At 35.3% G+C, this 23,025-nt stretch overlaps 1 protein-coding gene across 2 annotated transcripts in view; it reads right to left on the bottom strand.

Annotated features, from left to right (window-relative positions):
• LOC127868001 (protein NDNF-like) overlaps window positions 1-23,025 on the bottom strand; it is a 67,915-nt gene that overhangs the window by 5,748 nt on the left and 39,142 nt on the right. For both annotated transcript variants that reach the window (XM_052409550.1, XM_052409549.1), the window contains exon 2: window positions 13,220-13,447. In XM_052409550.1, the coding sequence (XP_052265510.1) occupies window positions 13,220-13,440 (221 nt within the window). In that variant the 5' untranslated portion in view covers window positions 13,441-13,447. The remainder of the gene's footprint in view (window positions 1-13,219; window positions 13,448-23,025) is intronic.

The raw sequence follows: 23,025 nt of genomic DNA, 5'->3' as shown, positions 1-23,025 counted from the left end.
AATATGGTCTTGAGGATGAATATCATTTTGTATTAGAATGTTCCTTATATGATGATATCAGGAAATTGTATATGAATAAATATTACAGGAAAAGACCAAACATAATAAGTATTATTGTATTAATGCAATCGGATAATACGAGTACCAACATAAACTCAGCTTTGTTTGGATGTAAAGCATTTAGTCAAAGAAACCTGTATCAATGTTATTATGATTATTTGTGTATAATTCATTACTCAAATTTGACTTCTCGCTCTGCTGTAGATTCGTCTTTTCTATGTTAGCATTATAACATTGTTAAATAGATTCAAACTGCTGTAGACCTTTACATGTATGATACTTTATTTAACAACTTATGAAATTCAATACTGATCACATGTCATTCCTTTATATATGTGCTACTATGTTTTGAACATTTATACTCATGGACTGTATGTCTATTGTAAATTGAATAAACCTTAACTTCTTTAAATTGGCATCACTTTTAATCACGTGTGATATCACTTAATGTTTGATAAAAATAGCCATTGAATTCCATAATGTTTGAAAACATTTGGCGTTGATATATATTACGTTTGAACACATTTGGCATTAAGTGGCATAATGTTGATAAATTTGTCATCGATTTTCATTATGTTTGATAAAATTGGTAACGATTACAGGTGCTGTTTAAAAACGCATTTATAGTTTGTCACAGAAGGTATATACAAAACAACAAAATCATCACACTTTCATGAATTGCCTAATTAATCGATTATAATTAATTCACCCTAACCATAACCCTAACCCTAACCCTAACCTTGCTAAGTTTTGAGCAACCGGGCCCTGTTCATATGCAAGGCCGCTTGCACTGCAATGTTATGATAATATTAAAGCTTCCCGCGAGACAAATCTAGAAGCGTCCGATCCCTGATTACTCCTGTCAGACGATCTTTCATCGGGAAAGTTTTAGTCTGATAATCCGTTCGCCGAAATTACATTGCATACACTATCTGTCTGTATAGCTAATTTGAGATGGAATTCAGCCAGTTTGCATCATCCGACATAAGATTGTGTATCTCAGTTTCCGCATTGTGATATATGGGCGCTAGAGTTGTTCCTTTATCTGCTGGACACTCGCAATCGGTTTACTTTCAGTTTTATAGCATTATTGCATACATGTTTTTTTCTTAAGTGTACTTCCCAGTGGAGGACTGAGATGCAATTTAACGCTGATGTTCATCGTATTAAGTACCGACTTACATGACGCATACGTTTCCATTTGAAGTTCTCCTCTAACTAATTCTAGGACAAAAGTTTTAACAAACATATACACATTATTGAAAGTTTAATCTTTTTTTCCAAAGTTTTATTTTTTGTTGTATGACTTAAAGAGGCCTTTTCACAGATTTTGGCATATATTGAAGTGTGTCTTTAAATGCTTTATATTGATAAATATTAACATTGGGTTAAAAAATCTCCAGTAAAAAGACAAGAATACAATTAAAGAATTTTAAAAAAAGTAACCCTCAACAGGGCTCGAACCACTGACCCCTGGAGCCATGGAGCAAAAGACAATCGCTCTATCCACTAGACCATCCGCTCTCATACCAAAATGAAAGTATTTTTTACTCTATATATGCAATCCTCGTAGTATGAAAAAATAAAACAACGACAACAACAGAATTCTCCAAATTATTTAATCGTTTCGCGTTGCAACGCTTTATAATTTTCAGGTTTTTAAATCGTCAAAAGCTGCACATAACGGATATATTAGAGCATGGTAAATGTTCAGTATTACTGTTTCCTCACAAATATCATAACTTCAAGGAAACTTTGCGAATCTGAAACATTTTTTTTTTTCAATTTTGTCAATTTGCCAATGCGTGAAAAGGCCCCTTTATTCATTAAATATTTGTTTGATTTATTGACAAAAAATCATTTAAATTGACTGATTTCAATAAGTAAGTAAATCACTGTCTAGCATAAACTTGAAGCATATCATTTAATCTGAAAATGAACAGAAACAAAAGTAAACCAGACACGTTTATACAATAAGAACTCATCGATGTCTATGCGAGTGCTTTTAGAAAACTGAGAGAAATGCAGTGAAGTGTTGGAATGTATGATAACGCGAATAAATTATTTTAAAGGAAACGTCTAGACCTCCTAATATCAGTACATAATTCAATCACGCAATGATAAAAACAGTTTAATTTCGGTTAATGGCTCGATGCTCCAAATCGTTTATATCATCTGTCCGGTTTTCAAATGTTTTAGGCTATTATTAAAGACGAGTCAACTTTAAGTTAATAGTAGGATTTAATCAAACACATGCAATTAACAATACTTATGCAGATATGCTTTGTAAAGAAGTCTCGTTTTCTTAAACTTCGTTCTTAGTAGTAAGAGGAAATGAATTATGTTGTTAACGCTCGCAAATAATGATTTGGTAAAATAAATTGTATGAGCACTGTGGGACATATAACCTCCCGTATTCAATGTATATTGTAATGTAAATTCGCAGTGCGAATTCTTGCAAAATGCTACGCTAAAATTCGATGCTTTGCTGAAACAGATGGTGTTTAATATAATAAAATGGATCAATTATAATTTCCAGAAACTGGTCCATGCACCGATCTACTTTTCGTTTCAGAAAAGCAGTTAATGGAACGTTCGCTTAGCTGGCGGACTTTCACGGAAGGCAATAAGTTCATACGTACCTTACGGGTTGTTTGGTTAAACATGATTATTGTGTCTGTCCTTTATGCATTAACACAAGGCAGTTTTCGAATTCATTTGTTAGTATGTGTTACTTTTCTGCTCTGTTCTGAAACTAGTTTCTGTTACCAGAACTTATATCCTAACGGCAATTATTAACCATACTTGAATTGATATCTCTAGTCCCTAGAATTACAGGAATCGTCTTCACTCTTAACTTAAACCAGACACTGGCCTTGACCGACCCGAACGAGTATGAGCTTAACAATAACCTATTTCCCTTCACGCTTGTTTACGTTTCCTGCAATTCGTGTATATTCCGACGAATATTGTACCTCTATACCCACCAGGCGCAGAGTAATTAAGTGCAGAAATACAAAACACCTATAAAACGATAGGTAAAGCAATACGTGCAATAGTAGGCCCTCTGATGTGTGGCGATGGTAAATGTTTATCGATGATTTTATATGTTTTACAAAGTGGTGTATATTCTTTTTATAAAGCATTTAAATTAACGACTAGTTTGTTTTTTCTTAACGTAAGCAGAACATCGGGCAGTAGTTCTATATAGCAATTGCATATAGGTCATCCACACGAAAAGATACATAATATTTCTTGTTTGTATTGTAGGGTAATTTTGATATAATTATATGACGCATTTAATATATGCGTTTAATAAAAATCTTTATTGTATGCTTTCCGATGGTGTATAGAGCAATATCAGTGAAATATCAGTGATTGAAATATGATATTTCACTTTTTCAAACAGTGAAAATAACAGTGAAAATAATCGATTATTTTCACTGTTTTACTGTGAAATGACTTTTTGTTGGACGAAATGACGTCATTATTCCAGCGAAAGTTTCCAGTTGAACTCTTTTACAATTTGAATTAACGGTGAAAAAAATATCATAAAATAGAAGGAAAATTTGTTGGATTCGTTGGAATGTCTATTTAAATTCACTTGTGATTATATATGATAACTCGTGAGTCAAAATCAATATTCCACCGAATCAAACATTTTTTACATCTTTTTTATGGTATCGGACCTTCACTTTAAATATGCCTCGTCCATATATTATTTCATATGGTTTTCTAGACATTTTTAAGTCATTATATGGGCAATGTATAATATTGATAGAATTAACTGCAAACCAAAGATTTCAGACAATACCGATATTGTTTTAACATTCAATTATCGTTTTCATTTTCAATTTGACAATTTTCTTAATCAAGAAAACGCAATTTTCGTATTTTATTGGTTTATATTTCGATAATCTGCAAAAGACATACATATTTTGGAGCAATTTTGCAGAAAGGGCTCACAAGAATTTAAGTGCGTTTCGATTTTGTATTGCGTTTTTGTGAAAAATGGTACCACTCAAACTTGGTTTGTTTCAGTATAGAAAACCACATCTCATCGAAGTTCCTTGGTTACTAGCTAGCTAGTTATTTTACTTAAATATAATTTATAGAAAATAATGATATATAATGCATTTAAGCGTTTGTTGTTGTTGTCAAATGCATCTTATGATTATTACTCTTTGAACGTACTTCTTGCCATTGCAATATTGCGCAATACAATGACATACAAATTATACTAATCAAATGCACATAAATAAGATTAAAGAAAAAAAAGAAATATCGGAACTACATATTGCAGTTTCAGAAGCATTTTATGGGACTAAAATACGTATTAGCATAGTAATGTTGTCGATTCCAGTGTTTCCAATAAAATGATAAACAAATACACTATCTCACTACGGTTAACGCAATGCGGTGAAGCTTTTTAGCTGTTTGCTACTTGATATCAAAACGTCCGTCAAAGCAGATTTGCCCTTCCGTTCGTTTAAGGAGCGCTTAACTTAATGATAAATAGTCCATAGTTGTTTAAAAACAAATGATGCTTTTCTTGTTTTTATTGCATTTTAATTTATCTTCAAAGAAAATAACGTAGAGGTTATCAACCGCTACACAAAACCAATCCATTCCTAGACTAAATATTTGGTCTAGCCCCTCATCTGAGCAGTATACAAATAATGGTTGGGTACGCGAAGACAACAGAAAGCGCACAATTTATTTGTAATTTATGCTGTCCTAATGGCCCATCACCGAGGAAATTAATTAGTTTAAGAAGTGAACTAGGCCCAACACTGAAGTGCGATTATTCGCAGTATACAAAGATGCTCGACAAACGCCCGTGTTTATTAATCCGCAGTTTCTGGGCCGATTCGCCGTGTATTGATAATAATTCCGTATGCACTATGGACTAATAGCTTCAGTGGGCGAACCCTCTAAACTCGAAGGGTCAATCGAGGCAACTGAACAGAATGTGTGACATACTCGAAGATTAAGTGATGACCAAACAATACAGAAGATTTTGGGAAGTCCATGGTCTATATCGGAAATATTTTGTTCAGTCCGCTACAATCCCCGCGTTATAAATTGGGTATACTAGATTGGGTATACTGTGGTGAATGTAAACTTTTAAATCAAAACACTATGACGTCTGCCCAATAAACCATTGAAAGGTAATCACTGTGTTTAAATCGAATGAACCAGTAAAGTTACCTAATAGAAAGACAATGAGGCGGATTAAATACTGAAAATCAGTATTTCTCAATTTAAAGATAGCTTTCGTGCAAATGAATACAACAACCCACATGAAAAACAGTTCTAAGAATGTGTTAGTCATACACGTAAAAGGCGCTTGCATGTTAACAATGCAAATTATCCGCCAGGAGAAATGTTGATTACCGTCGTAAAGTGCGCACTAGTTGTACTACACATACTGATTGTTTACACCCAAAACGATTGTTTAAGCACCAGACAGTGATTACATTATTAACGAATATGGTGTCTTTACAGCAGTGTAACACACAATAGGAATAGTTTTATCTTGTTTTTGTATTAGGTAAAACGAATATGCAGAAAGACTCGTGAACAAACTCGAACATAAAACCAAACCCGATAATAACTACGTTTCAAATATCTCGAGTTAAACCCGAAATAACATTAAGGTCCTATGTGCACGAATATTCAAGTATAGCATAGTACCGTAAACAATATTTGTATGTTTTGGTTATTAATTGTGTTTATTAAATTGTCGTATGTCAGAAACGTTGAGCAAACACTATGTGTTGAGATTTAAAATACGCTAGATTCTTTTCCGGGCTACGGAACAAATGGTGTAGAAAAGATGAAAGAAGTCATCAACATATCTGTAACAATTGATGACTTTTAGAGTGGTAAATCTGTCCCATAATCCGCCGAGTTGCAATAACTCCAAGAAACACAACTATTTGGGAGAGCTTATTCCAGACTATATACATGAAGCATTCAACAGGGTGAGATGTATTACCTATTTATCTTTAATAATACTGATGTTTTCGAAAGGTATTAAGTTTAATCTTTTATAGTCAGTTATTAAATTAGAATGATTCAAAACACTTGTATCAGCGCGAGTGCTAAATTGCTTCGTCGCCCGGCAGCCTGTATTACCTTTAATTATCCGGTTCTTGATTATTTGTTTACCCAATGTGGTGGGGCAAATGGTACATTTAAGGGAAACTAAATAGTCTACATTCCAAACATATACTTGAATTCATCAGTGCGAAATTGCGAGGTTATCGCAGGCAAAGCGATTTGTGCAATCGTTCATTTACATTATAGCATGTATTTGGTTTAAAACAGCAAACAAGTGTTAATTTTTATTTTAAAAAAAATAGTTATTTTCATTCCACTTGAATGACGTTGAACCCTGGAATGAAAGATCAAAGTAAACCATGCATTAAAGTGTAATATACTTATTTTCTGCTTTATATCGTATTTATGTAAATAGTTTTGTTTTGACAGCCACAAACTGCCCCTTTCACTAATGCTAAACGTTATATAAACAGTGCAGACACGTGCAATTCTATGCCTATAGGCTCTGGGTTCTCGTGCTCCCATGTTAAGCGCTCCTTAAAAGGAACGGACGGGCAAATCGGCTTTAACGGACGTTTTGATATCGAGTAGCAAACAGCTAAAAAGCTTCACCGCATTGCCTTAACTGTAGTAAGATAGTGTATTTGTTTAAAATTTTATTGCAAACACTGTAATCGAAAACATTACTATGCTTATACTTATTTTAGTCCCATAAAAAGGTGCTGAAATTGCAATATCAAGTTCCAAGAATTCATTTTATAAAAAAAATTAGTTATTTTCATTTCACTTGAATGACGTTGAACCCTGGAATGAAAGATCAAAGTAAACCATGCATTAAAGTATAATTTATTAATTTTCTGCTTTATATCGTATTTATGTAAATAGTTTTGTTTTGACAGCCACAAACTGCCCCTTTCACTAATGCTTAACGTTATATAAACAGTGCAGACAAGTGCAATTCTATGCCTATAGGCTCTGGGTTCTCGTGTAACCTACATTTCGCCTTTGTACTGTGATCATCACTAAAAAATGTTTGCTTTATTTTGTTGTCGTGTTTTCTTTAGCGTTAGTTTTTCCTTGCGTTATTTCTGCAAGTTTGTTAATGATATTTTCATGTTGGTGAAAAGACAAGTGTGTTATTTCCGAACTGACAGAAGGTCACACGGTAAGCCAGGGTAAACAACGTTTGCGGTTTTATCTTGCAACACAGAAAATAATCGTTGTAATCATTCGATGTTATGAGATGCCAAACGGTTCTAAATTCCGAGCGAATTTTGGTGAAAGTGTATGCGGCGTGGTTAGATATCGAGATAACTTGCTCGGTAAAAGTACCCATCTTCTTTTACTTGTAATGCATAAGGGTGCATACATAAACAGTCTGACCATTGCTTGTAATGCATATTATAGTATAGTGTAGTATTTTAGTATATGCTATCGTTCATTCAAACACAGTATCAAAACAATTTAACTAAGTTTCTGGCAGTTATCACGTGAAATCGACCAAGCCTCAATGGAAATGTAATAATAACTATATAAAGCTTCCATTAAAGAAATGATTTATAATAAATTCGATTTCCTTTAAATTAATACAATTTTACGTAAGTACTTTTCGCAAAAACAAGTGCGGACTTAAACATGTTCCTACGGCCAAAATCGTTCGGACCAAAATGCTACCCATCATCATCGACTCAGGTCAATATTATTACGGCGACATAGCATATGCATTATCATTAAAGCGTATAACTTAGTTAGTTTGAAAACTTTGCAATATAATAGTAACATAGTGATGCCATTTGTTAATGAAACTTCAATTTAAAACGTTTTTCTGTCGGTTGTCCGCATGCAGGAAATCAGTCGATGAGTTGGTCCTTCAGGACAGGTCAATCAAAGTGCTCAAAACTATATAGGCAATGTTCCTAATTACAGCAGAAATATAAAATGCTACATCTCATGGTCACGCCTTCTTTAGCGTGTGCTTTTTGTTTGTATCAAAATTAATTAATCGCGATGGTCTACTTCTTAACAGCTCAATGGTCTCTGCGCTCGCATACAGTCGACATGTGGATCCTATCGAATTTGGCTGAAGGTTGCAATTATACCGTGGAATTAGGAAGGCAGGGTGTATCTGTTACCAGAGGCGCGATACAACGCGCTTTCGTTCTCGTGTACAGTCATCAATATAATTAATAACTTGCAATCTACACTCTAGGCAACCGTAGTCGGATTATTATCTTATGGTATTTCAGGCAACGTTTAATTTGCTGCTTCAGATTCCATGCACCTTTTCCAATAAACAATAACCTTTACCTTTACCGGTGTACCCATTCGCAATTAAAGTGATAACGGCGTTTATTTCACGTCGCATATTTCGATGGGAATTCTACCACACATGTAATTAGAATGTCATTTTGGTATTATTACAGAGAAATGTAATATATACATAATACATTAATGAGCCATTTTATTATTTTTATTACATTTTAATTGGCATTATTTACAGTTTAATTACTTCCTGAATCCAGAAAATACTACGGTATAAATTATGCGTGATAGGAGAGTTGCGTTTTGCGAAAATTGGTCTTATGCAACATGCGACCGGCGTTTTGCGCCTGCATATCATTATGGTGGAAATAATTCGATGCGTTAGTCCTTAATAACAGGAAAATCAAACCACACTAAGGTATTTTGAAAATTTATATAATTGATTTAACAAATGCAAAAAAACTACTTCTCAATGTAACGCCTTGTTTAGCCGGTGTTTTTTGTATACAACTGGACGGCGACGTTTACTTTCTATACAGTTTAATGATCTGATCTCTGAGCTCGCATACACCCGACATGTGAATCTTAATGAATCTGGCAGAATATTACAACTTTGCCATATATTAGGATGGCTGAATTTATCTGTTACCAAAGGCGCGATGCAAGGGCTGTCGCTCCCGTGTAAAGGCATCAATATAATTAATGACTTGTAATCTACACTCCGGGCAACCGTAGTCGGATTATATCTTATGGTATTTTAGGCAACTTTTAATTTGCTGCTTAAGATTCCATGCACTTTTTGCAATAAACAATAATCTTAACCTTTACCGGTTTCACCATTTTGCAATTTAAGTGATAAAGTCGTTTATTTTATGTCGCATATTTCGATGGGAATTCTACCACAAATGTAATTAGAATGTTATTTTGGTATTATTACAGAGCAATGTAATATATTCATAGAACAATAATGAGCCATTTTATTATTTTTAGTGCATTTTAATGGGCATTATTTACAGTTTAATTACTTCCTGAACCCAGAAAATACTACGGTATAAATTAAGCGTGATAGGTGAGTAGCGTTTTGCGGAAATAGGTCTTATGCAACATGCGACCGGCGATTCATTATGGTGGAAATAATTCGATGCGTTAGTCCTTCATAACAGGAAAATCAAACCACATTAAGGTATGCTGAAAATGTATATAATGAATAGAACACATGCAAAAAAAATACTTCTCAATGTAACGCCTTCTTTAGCCGTTGTTTTTTTTGTATCAAAATGGACGTTTACTTTCTATACAGTTTAATGATCTGATCTCTGAGCTCGCATTAAATCGACATGTGGGTCATATTGAATCTGGCAGAGGGTTGCAACTTTGCCTTATAATAAATTTGTATTAATGAATCTGGCAGAATATTACAACTTTGCCATATATTAGGATGGCTGAATTTATCTGTTACTAAAAGCGCGATGCAAGCGCTGTCGCTCCCGTGTACAGGCATCAATATAATAAATGACTTGCAATCTACACTCCGGGCAACCGTAGTCGGATTATTATCTTATGGTATTTCAGGCAACGTTTAATTTGCTGCTTCAGATTCCAGGCACTCGTTGCAATAAACAATCATCGTAACCCATACCGGTTGACCCATTTGTAATGAATGTGATGAAGTAGTATATTTTATGTCGCATATTTCGATGGTTTTCTGCCACAAACGTAATTAGATTTTTTCGGAAGTATTATTTCAGAGCAACGTAATACTCTAAAAACTTTTATGCGCCATTTTATTGCGGATTTTACATTTTAAAAGGTAAAATTGCCAGTTGAATTGTTCCCTGAATCCAGAACATACTTCAGTATAAAATTAGCGTGATATGGGAGTCATGTCGTGCGTAAATTTGTCTTATGCAATATGAGGTCTGCGTAGCTCCAGACCAGACCGTGAGCTACCGGTCCGCTATGACGTCACATAGGGTTACACGGCCTCGTTAGCGGACAGAGCAGCTCCTGACCAGACCGGGAGCTACCGGTCCGCTATGACGTCACATAGGGTTACACGGCCTCGTTAGCGGACAGAGCAGCTCCTGACCAGACCGGGAGCTACCCGTCTGTTATGAAGTCACACAGGGTTTCGCGGCCTCGTTAGCGGACAGAGTAGCTCCTGACCAGACTGCGCGAATTTATATGGCAGACAGACAGACAGAATGTTTTATTGATGTTAACTTTACAGTTTTTTGTTATTTACAAAATAGTTATACAAAGCATAATGTCAACGTGAGTACAAATAAGAATATTTAAATAGCATATTGATCGCGTAAAGATTATATACATACATACATGAATTTAATTAATAAGTTATACACAATAAAGATTTGTTTTACAAATATTAATAAGAAACAAACAAAAAATAATATTGTATTCGTGTTTCGCTAGATTAACATATACAGATGATGAAAACAATTATTTGTTATTAACTTTCATAAAAATATTGGAGGATGAAAACCATAAACATATTGCAATTATTTAAACGTTATACAAGACAAGTTAATATAAAAAAATGAAGAAAACTTAGTTAATATTTTAACAAATTTGTTCATGATAAGTAAAATTCGAACATGCGTTAAGACTATACGTGAATTATTTGAAATAAACTAAACTGTACAACATATTTAATTTAAAAACAAAAAGTAATTGTACAAAAATTGATTTTTGTTTACATTTTACAAAATATGCAACAATAGTATTTAAGTTGTGTTAGGCTAACATATTCAGATGATGAATAATGTGAATGTAATAAGAACTTGTACAGACGAAATTGGAGGATCAACATAGTACGGTCATCAAACATTAAAAAGACGAGTTTATTTACCCAACTATTAGATGAAGGGAAATTAATTAGGAAATATTTGAATATCCAGGGTTAGTTAGCTCGGTGGGGCTGCATTAAGGCTCTATATATGAACTTGCTCAGGTTCCTTACTTGTGTTTTGTTTGAAGTACCCATTAATTCTACAAATTTAAACATACTTGGTCTTTTATAATAATAGGCTTTGATTAGTTATTTTCTCAGTGAATTGAAGGCTGGGCATATCATAATAAAATGGTACTCGTCTTCAATATCTCTGACTTGACATTTTGCGCATAATCGCTGAGATCTCTCTATATTGTTATGTCTACCTGTTTCAATTGCTAGTTTGAGCGACGATATTAAATCGTAATTTGGAAACACATACACGCAATTGTTTGGCAAATAATCAAGATATTGCCGTATGATGTGGCTCATACTTCAACGTAAATTCAGCGAGTTAATTGGTTTATGTGTTATGTTATTTTACTATTGCAGAATGACACTGCAAAATAAATGCACTTGTTAAATACGAATCATTCTTCCGCTCTCGATTTCGAGTCACATATATTTTGTAATTCAATTCGCAAGACACACCTGTCAATTACGACAAGTACTTTCCGTTTTTCAGGACATAAACTTGTAATTAAATTGAATTCTTGAGAAATTTTCATGAGTGTGTTATTTGTTTTAGCCCTAAATTTGTGACAGCCATTGTGATTTAATGGTTTAATATGTCATCACGACATATCAAGTACGCTTTAAAATAAATGACAATTTATTTCCCTTTTATGTATATTTAATCCTTGTTACCTGATAACCCCATTGAGGTATTTGAGGTATTACAAACCTATGAACGACGGGCGTTGACAGACTATATTGAATAGCACAAAGAAACAAATATATATCCTCCTACATATTCTTGATATATATCTTATTTAATTTAAACATAAACACTGAACGCATGTTGGTGATGCGTTTGCTCGCACAAAAATATGTTTGATTTGATGTTTTTGACGGGCGTTAGCGAAGTACTTCAGACTAAAATGTTATTAATTTTACATAGAAGTATAAAACTAAAATATGTATTTTAGTGTATACCCATGCTTTTTGAAAGCAACACGTTATGTTGCAAGCAAATATTAATAAAAAGGCAATTGAAGAAAACATTGTGGGCTTTGCTTATTTTATCTCTATTATGCCTGGTCACAACCACGAGCATTTTGTTTTTTGATGCACAAGTCATGTTTGAGCGTTTATACACTACCAAATATAAGGTAAACAAGCGATGTGTTTGTGAAACACTATGTCCCCATATATTTGACCGTTGACCTTGAAGGATGACCTTGACCTTTCACCACTCAAAATGTGCTGCTCCATGAGATGCACATGCATGCCAAATATCAAGTTGTTATCTTCAATATTGCAAAAGTGTACATTAATTGAGCGATGTTGACCCATATATTTGACCTTTGACCTAAAAAGATGACCTTGACCTTTCACCACTCAAAATTTGCAGCTCCATGAGATACACAAGCATGCCAAATATGAAGTTATGGCAAATTTTAAAGTTTGCACAAACAAACAAACGAACGAACGAACGAACGAACGAACGAACGAACGAACCAACCAACCAACCAACCAACCAACCAACCAACCAACCAACCAACCAACCAACCAACCAACCAACCAACCAACCAACCAACCAACCAACCAACCAACAAACAAACAAACAAACAAACAAACAAACAAACAAACAGGGCAAAAACAATATGTCCCCCACTATAGTGGTGGGGGACATAAAAAGTACATCTCATATCATTTATATATGCTAACCGCAAATGGTGATGTATATTTGAAAAGGTAATCAAGTAAACAAAATCTGAAAGAACTGTTACCATTTGGCAAACGCTTATACTTTAATTGTAAACAATTTGCCAATTAAAAAAAACAGGTTCTCAGCTACAACCATGACATGGTACTCACTTTTTTGTCGCGTTGAAGAATAAATACGGATTCACTTCGATTCCGTCCGGAATGGCGTTCGTGTCGTAAAAGAGATGGCGCGGGTCAATCCCAAACGCGTCGTCGTCGGCGGTCCTCGTCGGCACTTCCTGTGGCAGACAGAGCCTGGCAAGAAATACCCAGAGCAGTACCCGGATTAGCAGAACTGTAGCGCCTGTAGCGTCAGGGTAGCGTCGCCACATTATTGAGCTGTCAAAGGCAGAAAGAAAACCATATAAAACGTAAACATATATAATAATTTTAACGCCTCCAGCTTATATGTGTTATGTTTAACCCATATCAATTTATTGCCAAAATTAGGGATGTCTAGTATATTTATTTCTATATTTTGAATATTTCTTACAGAAATTCTTTTAAGCAAACAGCGCAGACCCTAATGAGACGCCGCATCATGCGGCGTCTCATCTGGGTTCAGCTGTTTTCCAAGGCCTTTTTTTCTAGACGCAAGCAGGCATAAATGGGTTAAAATTCATGAACAGAAACATAGACGGACGGCACAACACGTTTCAAAATAACGTCGCTGTATTATTTTGTTGGTTACTTCTTTACATACAAAAGGCATAAGATATGTATTATGTCATATTCTTGCTATAAGAATGCACCTACGAACAGAAGGGTGAACATACATACCCTGTTCAAGATGCCCCGATTTATTTGATTACTATCCGAATACGTACGTATTTGCAGATTCGTAAAAGCGGTAAGATTTCTTGCAGGTATTTAATGAAGCAAAGGCATAACCATTGCAATTCAAACTGTTAACATTGTAATTGTTTCTACAGTTATAAAACCTAAAGTCGGACATTACAGTCATCATTTAAATAAAGAACCTTCGACACGTCAAACATGGCAAATACGTTCGCACATACAACTGTTTACAGTTAATAAAACTCTCAAAGGTCAGCGAGTATATGTCAAGGTACTGAAATAAATATACTCCCTTTTCATACGAAGAGCATAACACAATATAAATGTGTTAATCAGTATTCCTGTTTTATGGCTACATTATACGTCAACGAATTAAGCTTGACCCAATACAACGAATTACACCTTTACACAACATCTACAAGTCAGTTGCAGTTTTACATGATACAATATTTTGCATGTAACCACATTAGATTACTTCGTTTGTTTTTACTGTTGAAGCAATACTTACATTGATATAGTAAAATTAATTCAAATATGTGCTGAATACACATGGAACAATTTCGAACAATCTATTCGCGGTAGTCAATTATTATTATCCATAATAATAGTTTGCAAACGTATGTACTACACAAGCACAATTAAAAGCAGAACAATATTTAACTAAGTTAGTCCAGATCACATTTGTTGTTTCAATCTACGTAGCCCGCATTCGGAGCGTTCTTAAACAAGTTTGTTCTTTTGGGAGCTTTGCTTCAATTTTATATTAACAAAACGTGAAATAAACATTGTCTAGACCAGGTTCCTTTCTGTTTAGGTTAAAGTACGTGTATTAAAAGTGTTGCCTATAGTAGCTCTGCCGATGACTAAGCTTATATTATTTAACTGCATTTGCATTTAAACTGTTTGACATATTGAAAGTATTTTAAATGCTCGTTTAAATACTAGTACAATAATAAACTGTTAAGCGCGTAATGTAAATATAAATACGCGTGTTGCAGATATAAACCGTGCACACTTAAAACAATGCATAATAATAACGGATTAACCGTTGTAAATAGAACTAAGAAAGCTTGATTTAATCACTGATAAACACATATTTGTAGATACATAAAATTATAGTGTGTATTAATGTATAAATATTTGATTTGTATTAATTCAATACAGTGGCTGTGTTTATGCCTCCTTTTAAATGAACTTTATCACATAACAGTCTCCGTTGATGTACTATCTCTTAGACTTCCATCTTTGAAAGTTTTGTACGCGTTTAATGCAATTGTTAATTCATATTGTAAATGAATATATATTTTGACAGCAATGCACATGTGGCAAAGGATACATTGTCTGTGACAGTTTCTTGTTCATTCGGTAATGACAGCTATATGATAAAACAAGAGCTGTCTCCATAGGATGACATATGCCCCCTCCCCCCCAAAACGCTTTGATTTCGAAACCTAAACGCGGACCCTAAGTTCAAGGTCAAGGTGAAAGGGGTAAAAATGTATGTGCTTATGGAAAGGCCTTGTCCATAAACACATGCATACCAAATATGAAGGTAACATCTGAAGCGACATAGAAGTAATGAGCATTTTTCGAAACCTAAACACAGATTTTGAAACCTAAACGCGGACCGTAAGTTTAAGGTCAATGTCAAAGGAGTAAAAATGTGTGTGCGTATGGAAAGGCCTTGTCCATATACTCATGCATACCAAATATGAAGGTTACATTAGTTTACATTCAAAGTGTATGGGCCGCGCTCTGTGAAAATGGGGTTTAATGCATGTGCGATTAGTGTCGTCCCAGATTAGTCTGTGAAGTCCGCACAGGCTAATCAGGGATGACACTTTCCGCTTTTATGATATTTTTGGAACTTTTCACATATATAAAACAAGAGGGCCTAAAAGGCCCAAAGTCGCTCACCTGAGGTTCAAAGGAACTGATCTGTTTTGTGCAGCTTAAGAAGTCTTTAGAACAAATGTTCCAACCAACTTTCATGACAAGTGAACACCCTTGCAGCCACGTATTTCAACAGACCAGAACCATTTTCTTACACATCCAAGATATCATTTAAACAAATATTCTGACAAAGTTTAATGAAGATTCATGAAGCCATATAAGGACAAATACCCCGTCCCCTGGTGGCAATGTTTTTCATGCAACTGCAACCATTTTCGAACTTGTCAGAGATATTAATGGGACAAATCTTCTGACCAAATTTGATGATGATCGGACAACAAATGTGGCTTCTAGAGTGTTAACAAGGTTATACTTTAGCTATATAATGCCACGCCCCCTTGGCGGCCATGTTTTTCCACCAACCGGAACTATTTTCAAACTCATCCAAGATATCATTGGGACAAATTGTCTGGCCAAATTTCATGATGATCGGAAATAAATGTGGCGGCCTCTAGAGTGTTTAGAAGGATTAACTAAAGAAATATATAGCCATATTAGGAAAAAATCCCCGCTCCCCTGGAGGACGTGTTTTTAAAGCAACCGAAACCATTTTCGAACTCATCCAAGATATCATTGGGAAAAATCTTCTGACAAACTTTCATGAAGATCGGAAAATAAATGTGGCCTCTAGAGTGTTAACAAGGTTTTACTATAGCCATATAAGGAAAAAAGTCCCGTCCCTGGCGGCCATGTTTTTCAACCGCCCGGCATCATTTTTGAATTCATCCAAGATATTATTGGGATAAATCTTGTGACCAAGTGTCAAGATTTTATAATAGCCATATATATATATAGTCATATAAGGAAAAATGCCTCGCCCCTTGGCAGCCATGTTTTTTTCAAGCAAACGTTACCATTTTCGAACTCATCCAAGATATCATTGAGACCAATCTTCTGACCAACTTTCATGAAGATTGGAAATAAATGTGGCCTCTAGAGTGTTAAAAAGCAAATGTTGACGCCGCACGACGGACGACGGACGACGAACGACGCACGACGGACAAAAGGCGATAACAAACGTCTTGTATACATATTGTTTAGTTTAACTGTATCAAATGTATATGATTGTAAAAAGGACTGTTAAGAACATTCTCATGTATAGATGTGCACTTATGTTAAGAGCAATCAACAAATACATGTATACACGCGATACAATGTACTAAAAACACTATTTAGAAAATCCGACAAAACCATGTTCATACTAAACTGATTAAACGTTTGTTCCCGTTCAAAATAATAATTTGGATTGTAAACAACTACGCCGCCATCAGAACATTGGATGACATATCAGATCTCTTACCTCGTGCAATTTAGCGCTTCAGCATTAACTGATTAACTTAGAACATTAACCTCATGCCAAATCCCGGCTTTTCAAATTATTTTCGTTAGATTATCTTATTCTGATCGGACATTTTATATCAGAAATAAGGATTTGATAACAAGACAGTTCTAACCAGTACAATCGCAAAAAGAAAGTACGTTTTCATGCTCAAAGCGTAGCTTCTGGCAACAAAGCAGATTCAGATAATTTACGTCATTAAATTTTTACAATGATTCAAAATTACGTCTTAGGAACCGAATGTATGAAAGGCCGTCTTAAATACGTGGCTGTTCTGAATGCTGTTTATATGTTTGTTACTTCGGAATGAACTTCTTACATGTTACTTGACAAATGCGATCTGTCCAGAAAATGTCATATTATTGAAAAAAACTAAAGAAAGGTAAATCACAATAAAATTTCAATAGACATGAAACCAGTAGTTTCGTTCAATACGATTAAATATATGACAATTTGTATGAGTATGGTAACAATTTTTAGAAAGTTCATGATAGTATTCAAATTGCAAATTTATTCATAAAATTAATTTCATATAAAATCTGTCTGCTCCAATTGTTTAATGTCATTTTTTTTAAAGAAGGCATGCAGGTAGATTTGTTAGATTATGTGTACAATAGTGAGTTCTCCCTTGCGTTTAAATGTCGAAATAAAATTCAAACTATTTTTTAAGTGGTTCATTAAAAGAAACTAATTAAGTAAAATTAAGGCGTGCTCTGTAAAAAGGGGGTTTAATGCATGTGCATAAAGTGTCCTACCAGATTAGCCCGTGCAGTCCGCACAGGCTCAGGGACGACACTTTCCGCCTAAACTAGATTTTTATAAGAAGATACTTTCTTTAAACGAAGAATATCATTAAATCGGAAAGTGTCGTCCTTGATGAGCCTGTGGGGACTGCACATTTGGCAAGCGGTTCGACGCATAATCCCAAGAAACTAGGTTTCTCATGAGAACCTAGGTTCTCACAATGAGAACCTAGGTTCTCAGAATGAGAACCTAGGTTCTCATGAGAACCTAGGTTTTCAAATGAGAACCTTGGTTCTCATGAGAACCTAGGTTTTCAAATGAGAACCTAGGTTCTTGTGAAAACCTAGGATACCAAACGAGAACTTAAGTTCTCAGAATGAGAACCTAGGTTCTCATGAGAACCTTGGTTCTCATGAGAACCTAAGTTCTATGTGTTTATGAGAACCTAGGTTCTCATGAAAAACCTAGTTTCTCATGAAAACCTAGGTTCTCAAGCGTAAACCAAGGTTTTCAAATGAGAACCTAGGTTCTCATGAGAAACCTGGTTTCTTGGGATTTCATAAACCTTGGTTCTCATGAGAACCTAGGTTCTCATAAGAACCTAGGTTCTCGTGAGAAACCTGGTTTCTTGGGATTTCATAAACCTAGGTTCTCATGAAAACCTAGGTTCTCATGAGAAACCTAGTTTCTTGGGATTATGCGTCGAACCGCTTGCCATAATTAACCTCCAGTTGTCTCCAATTGCTTGGTACACGCTCGCGGCATATGTGTAAAATGAATAGAAAGAGGCGTGAAACCGTGAATGTTTCTCCCCAAGAGCATTGTCTGAACAATGTTCAGACAATGCTCAGTAATATTCTACGAAACTTATCTGTTGAATATTTGTGACAACAGGCATTAGCCGTCGGTGACCGCTTCTTGTTCATGTTTCCGTGCATGGGTGTTCTTGAGGAATAAATTAGTAAAGTAATCGGTCGACATTGGTCTGAACACGTTAGTAAAAAAATGAACTGTTTATGAAATACATCTTTAATTGTAAATATTATTTTGAGACTAAAAATTCAGATCAATCGTTACATCATACATTGTTACAGCATTGAATGAGTTTCAAATATTCAGTTCCCTTGTTCGGGCCTCAAACGACTGTACGGTACAGTTTTCTATTTTAAGTATGTCTGTGACCTACATGTAGGAAGCAATCATTATGGTATAAAGTTTTATCTCTATTGATTATGTGTAATAATGTATTATTCAATCGTAAGATATCGGCAACATTGCAAGAAAAACTTATGCGCTAAAGACTTTGCAAACATATTTCAATAACTTGAGATATCTGCAAAAATAAAGTTCTTAACGGCGTGTTTTCATTCGCCTTGAATAATGTGTCCCGTATTCCAAACGAGCAAGTTTACGCCGTCCGACGCGTAATTCTGAAAACCTAGAGATCTGAAAACCTAGGTTCTCAGAGAACCTAGGTTTTCAAAGAACCTAGGTTCTCATGAGAACCTTGGTTCTCATAATGAGAACCTAGGTTCCCAAGAGAACCTAGGTTCTCTGAAAACCTAGGTTCTCAGAGAACCTAGGTTCTCAGAGAACCTATGGTTCCCAAATGAAAACCACGGATATGGCAAGCAGTTAGACGCATAATCCCAAGAAACTAGGTTTCTCATGAGAACCTAGGTTCTCATTCTGAGAACCTAGGTTCTCATGAAAACCTAGGTTTTAAAATGAGAACCTAGGTTCTCATGAGAACCTAGGTTTTCAAATAAGAACCTAGGTTCTCATGAAAACCTAGGTTCTCATTTGAAAACTTGGGTTCTTGACGTTATGTGCAATCTTCAAGCGAGAACCTAGGTTCTCATTCTGAGAACCTAGTTTCTCATTTTGAGAACCTAGGTTCTCATGAGAAACCTAGTTTCTTGGGATTATGCGTCGAACCGCTTGCCATATGCACACGCTAATCTGGGACGAGACTTTACGCACATGCATTAAAGCCCCTTTTCACAGAGCGAGGCTCCAATGTTATCTAGAATCTTTATATGAGGAATACATTGTTGTTGTTGTTTTAAAGAAAATTCTGGATCTATTCCAGTCTCCGTCCCTTGTTACTGAATTATCGGACTACAATAATGAGAAAGTATCGTGATTTAGTTTTTTCAACGGCTTTCTCATCAGGCACCTTGCCACCACCAGCAAGCTTAGACATTCCGTGTCGCTGAGAATGCACCAAAGGAGATTAAGAACTGCAATTATGCAGTCACGATGCACATTAGTTAATAAATTGCACGGTGTAGGTATGTTTTCATTCATCGAGTATTTTAATAAGATATAGTTACAGTGGTAAAATAACAGTATTTGGAATCTGCACACAAACTATCAGATCATGAGGCATATTAAGACATGAACAGCTTAGGTTGGAAACGATTAGATTTGTTATTAAAGCGACAGCGCAGTATTTTTTTAATCTAGTTTACGTACATACATACAAACATCACATAACAGGGCCGAGTTAACCAAAAATATCACGATACATTTTCTAACAGGCACGGGTACTTAGTTTCATTGAGACACAATTTGTAACAACACAAGACTATTGTAAAATTAAATTCACGACTTAGTGCACAATTAACCAGTTCTAGATATAGAAAACCATTTGTTTCGTTATAGTTAATGTGTAAAATTAAATTCACGACTTAGTTACTGTAGCATCTGTGTATTTTAAATACGGAATACCGTTAGGACCATCGTGGTTACACATTAAAATCCAGAGGGCGAGAGTGCGAGGATGCGAGAGTGCGATGACGAGAATGCGACAATACGATGACGACAGTGCGACAATACGATGGAGAGAATCGAGAACGCGATGGCGAGAATGCGAGTACGCGATAGTACGATGATGACAATGCGACAGTGCGATGACGACAGTGCGACAATACGATGGCGACAGTGCGATAGCACGATGGCGACAATGCGAGAATGCGAGAACGCGAGAGTACGATGACGAGAATGCGACAATACGATGACGACAGTGCGACAATACGATTGCGAGAATGCGAGAACGCGATGGCGAGAATGCGAGAACGCGAGAGTACGATGACGAGAATGCGACAGTGCGATCACGACAGTGCGACAATACGATGGCGAGAATTCGAGAACGCGATGGCGAGAATGCGATGATACGATGGCGACAGTACGATATGACTATCGCATTGTCGCCATCGTACTATCGCACTGTCGCCATCGTATTGTCGCATTGTCGTCATCGTACTATCGCGTTCTCGCATTCTCGCCATCGCGTTCTCGCATTCTCGCCATCGTATTCTCGCAGTGTCGTCATCGTATTGTCGCATTCTCGTCATCGTACTCTCGCGTTCTCGCATCCTCGCCCTCTGGATTTTAAAGGGGCCTTTTCACAGATTTTGGCATTTTTTAACTTGTTCATTAAATGATTTATATCGATAAATGTAAACATTGGATTGTAAAAGCTCCAGTAAAAAATCAAGAATAAAATTAAAAAAAGGAAAAGAACATTGCCCGGAACAGGTTTCGAACCAGTGACCCCTGGAGTCCTGCCAGAGTCCTGAAGTAAAAACGCTCTAGCCTACTGAGCTATTCCGCCGAGTACACGTACTAGTCGTATTCTATACCTTATATAAGCAATCTTCGTAGTTTCACAAAATTTAACGACAAAAACAGAACTCTCCAAATTATTCAATCGTTTCGCGTTGCAACGCTTTATAATTTTTAGGTTTTAAAATCGTCAAAAGATGCATATAATGGCTATATTAGAGCATGGTAAATGTTCAGTATTACTGTTTCCTCACAATTATCATAACTAAAACGAAAATTTGCGAATTTGAAACAACTATTTTCAATTTTGTCAATTTACCAAAGCGTGAAAAGATCCCTTTAATGTGTAACCACGATGGCCATAACGGTATTCCGTTTTTAATACTTTTGCTCACATTTTATTCATAGCTCACAACATACGCTTTCAACAAACGTTGTGTCATTTTTGAAATTCGTTACATTTATACAGACAACCGACAAGAAAACTTTAGATGACCACTTTAGATGACCACTACACCTATAAACAATCGTTTTTTTTTAAATTAATAATAATCGCATTTATTTTGGCTGGTTTTATTGCATACTCAGCAACAAATGCTTTTTGCAAAAGGTATTCGTATAATAACTAACAATCGGTGACCACAAAAAATATACATATTTGTATCTCATCAAATACAAATATAACATCTCTTCTTACTGACATATGAAGTTAAGTTTTTCAAACTGCACTTGAATGTAACCAAGTTTTAGTTATTATGTACTCTCTCACTCACAATAAATTAGTCCCCATGTTTAGAGGTATTTTATAGTTACCTTTTTTATAAATATTTGTCGTTGTTTGCATTATTATGTAAGGTCAACGAGATAAAGCTAATAATTGCGAGTGAATAATATGAATCAAAATCCCTGAATTATGGCTTTTTCAGCGATTTGCGATGTGCACTTTCTGATCGACATCTACGCTTTGAAACATAGTGTGAACTATTGCACCAACAATTTCTATTTGACAATAACAATGCAGGCTAACTCAACTCTTAAATGTACCAAGTCACTTAATATGTTAATATGTTATGTTAACAAAACATCATATAACTTGCAAAAATGCTAACATATGAAATGTTTTAGATTGTAAAATACATGAATGTATGTAGCGTTAATGTGGTCTTATGTTTACGATTCGACACAATAAAATACATATTTATGGTCAATAAAATAGGCGGGTAATACTTGCCTCGCACTTAGCGTCAGACATACGTCCTAATCATTGTACATAAAACATCATTGACGTATTCCCATGCTGATGAAATTCACATCATTTACAATATGTAACGGTGTCAACTTTACGCAAATTTCCGTACATTTTTGTTAAATCTTGTATCCATTTATTTTGTCGTTACCGTATTTGATATTGCCGTCTTCATGAATGTTGTTTGCAGGCAAAGCGTTACAAATAAGTTGCCCCACGTTATTTCGTCGCGAATTTTCTACGGATTATATTTTTTTTTAATTACAG

The sequence above is a fragment of the Dreissena polymorpha genome, chromosome 2 (genome assembly GCF_020536995.1).
Source record: "Dreissena polymorpha isolate Duluth1 chromosome 2, UMN_Dpol_1.0, whole genome shotgun sequence".
Taxonomy (NCBI): domain Eukaryota; kingdom Metazoa; phylum Mollusca; class Bivalvia; order Myida; family Dreissenidae; genus Dreissena; species Dreissena polymorpha.
This window is presented reverse-complemented; position numbering and strand designations above follow the sequence as displayed.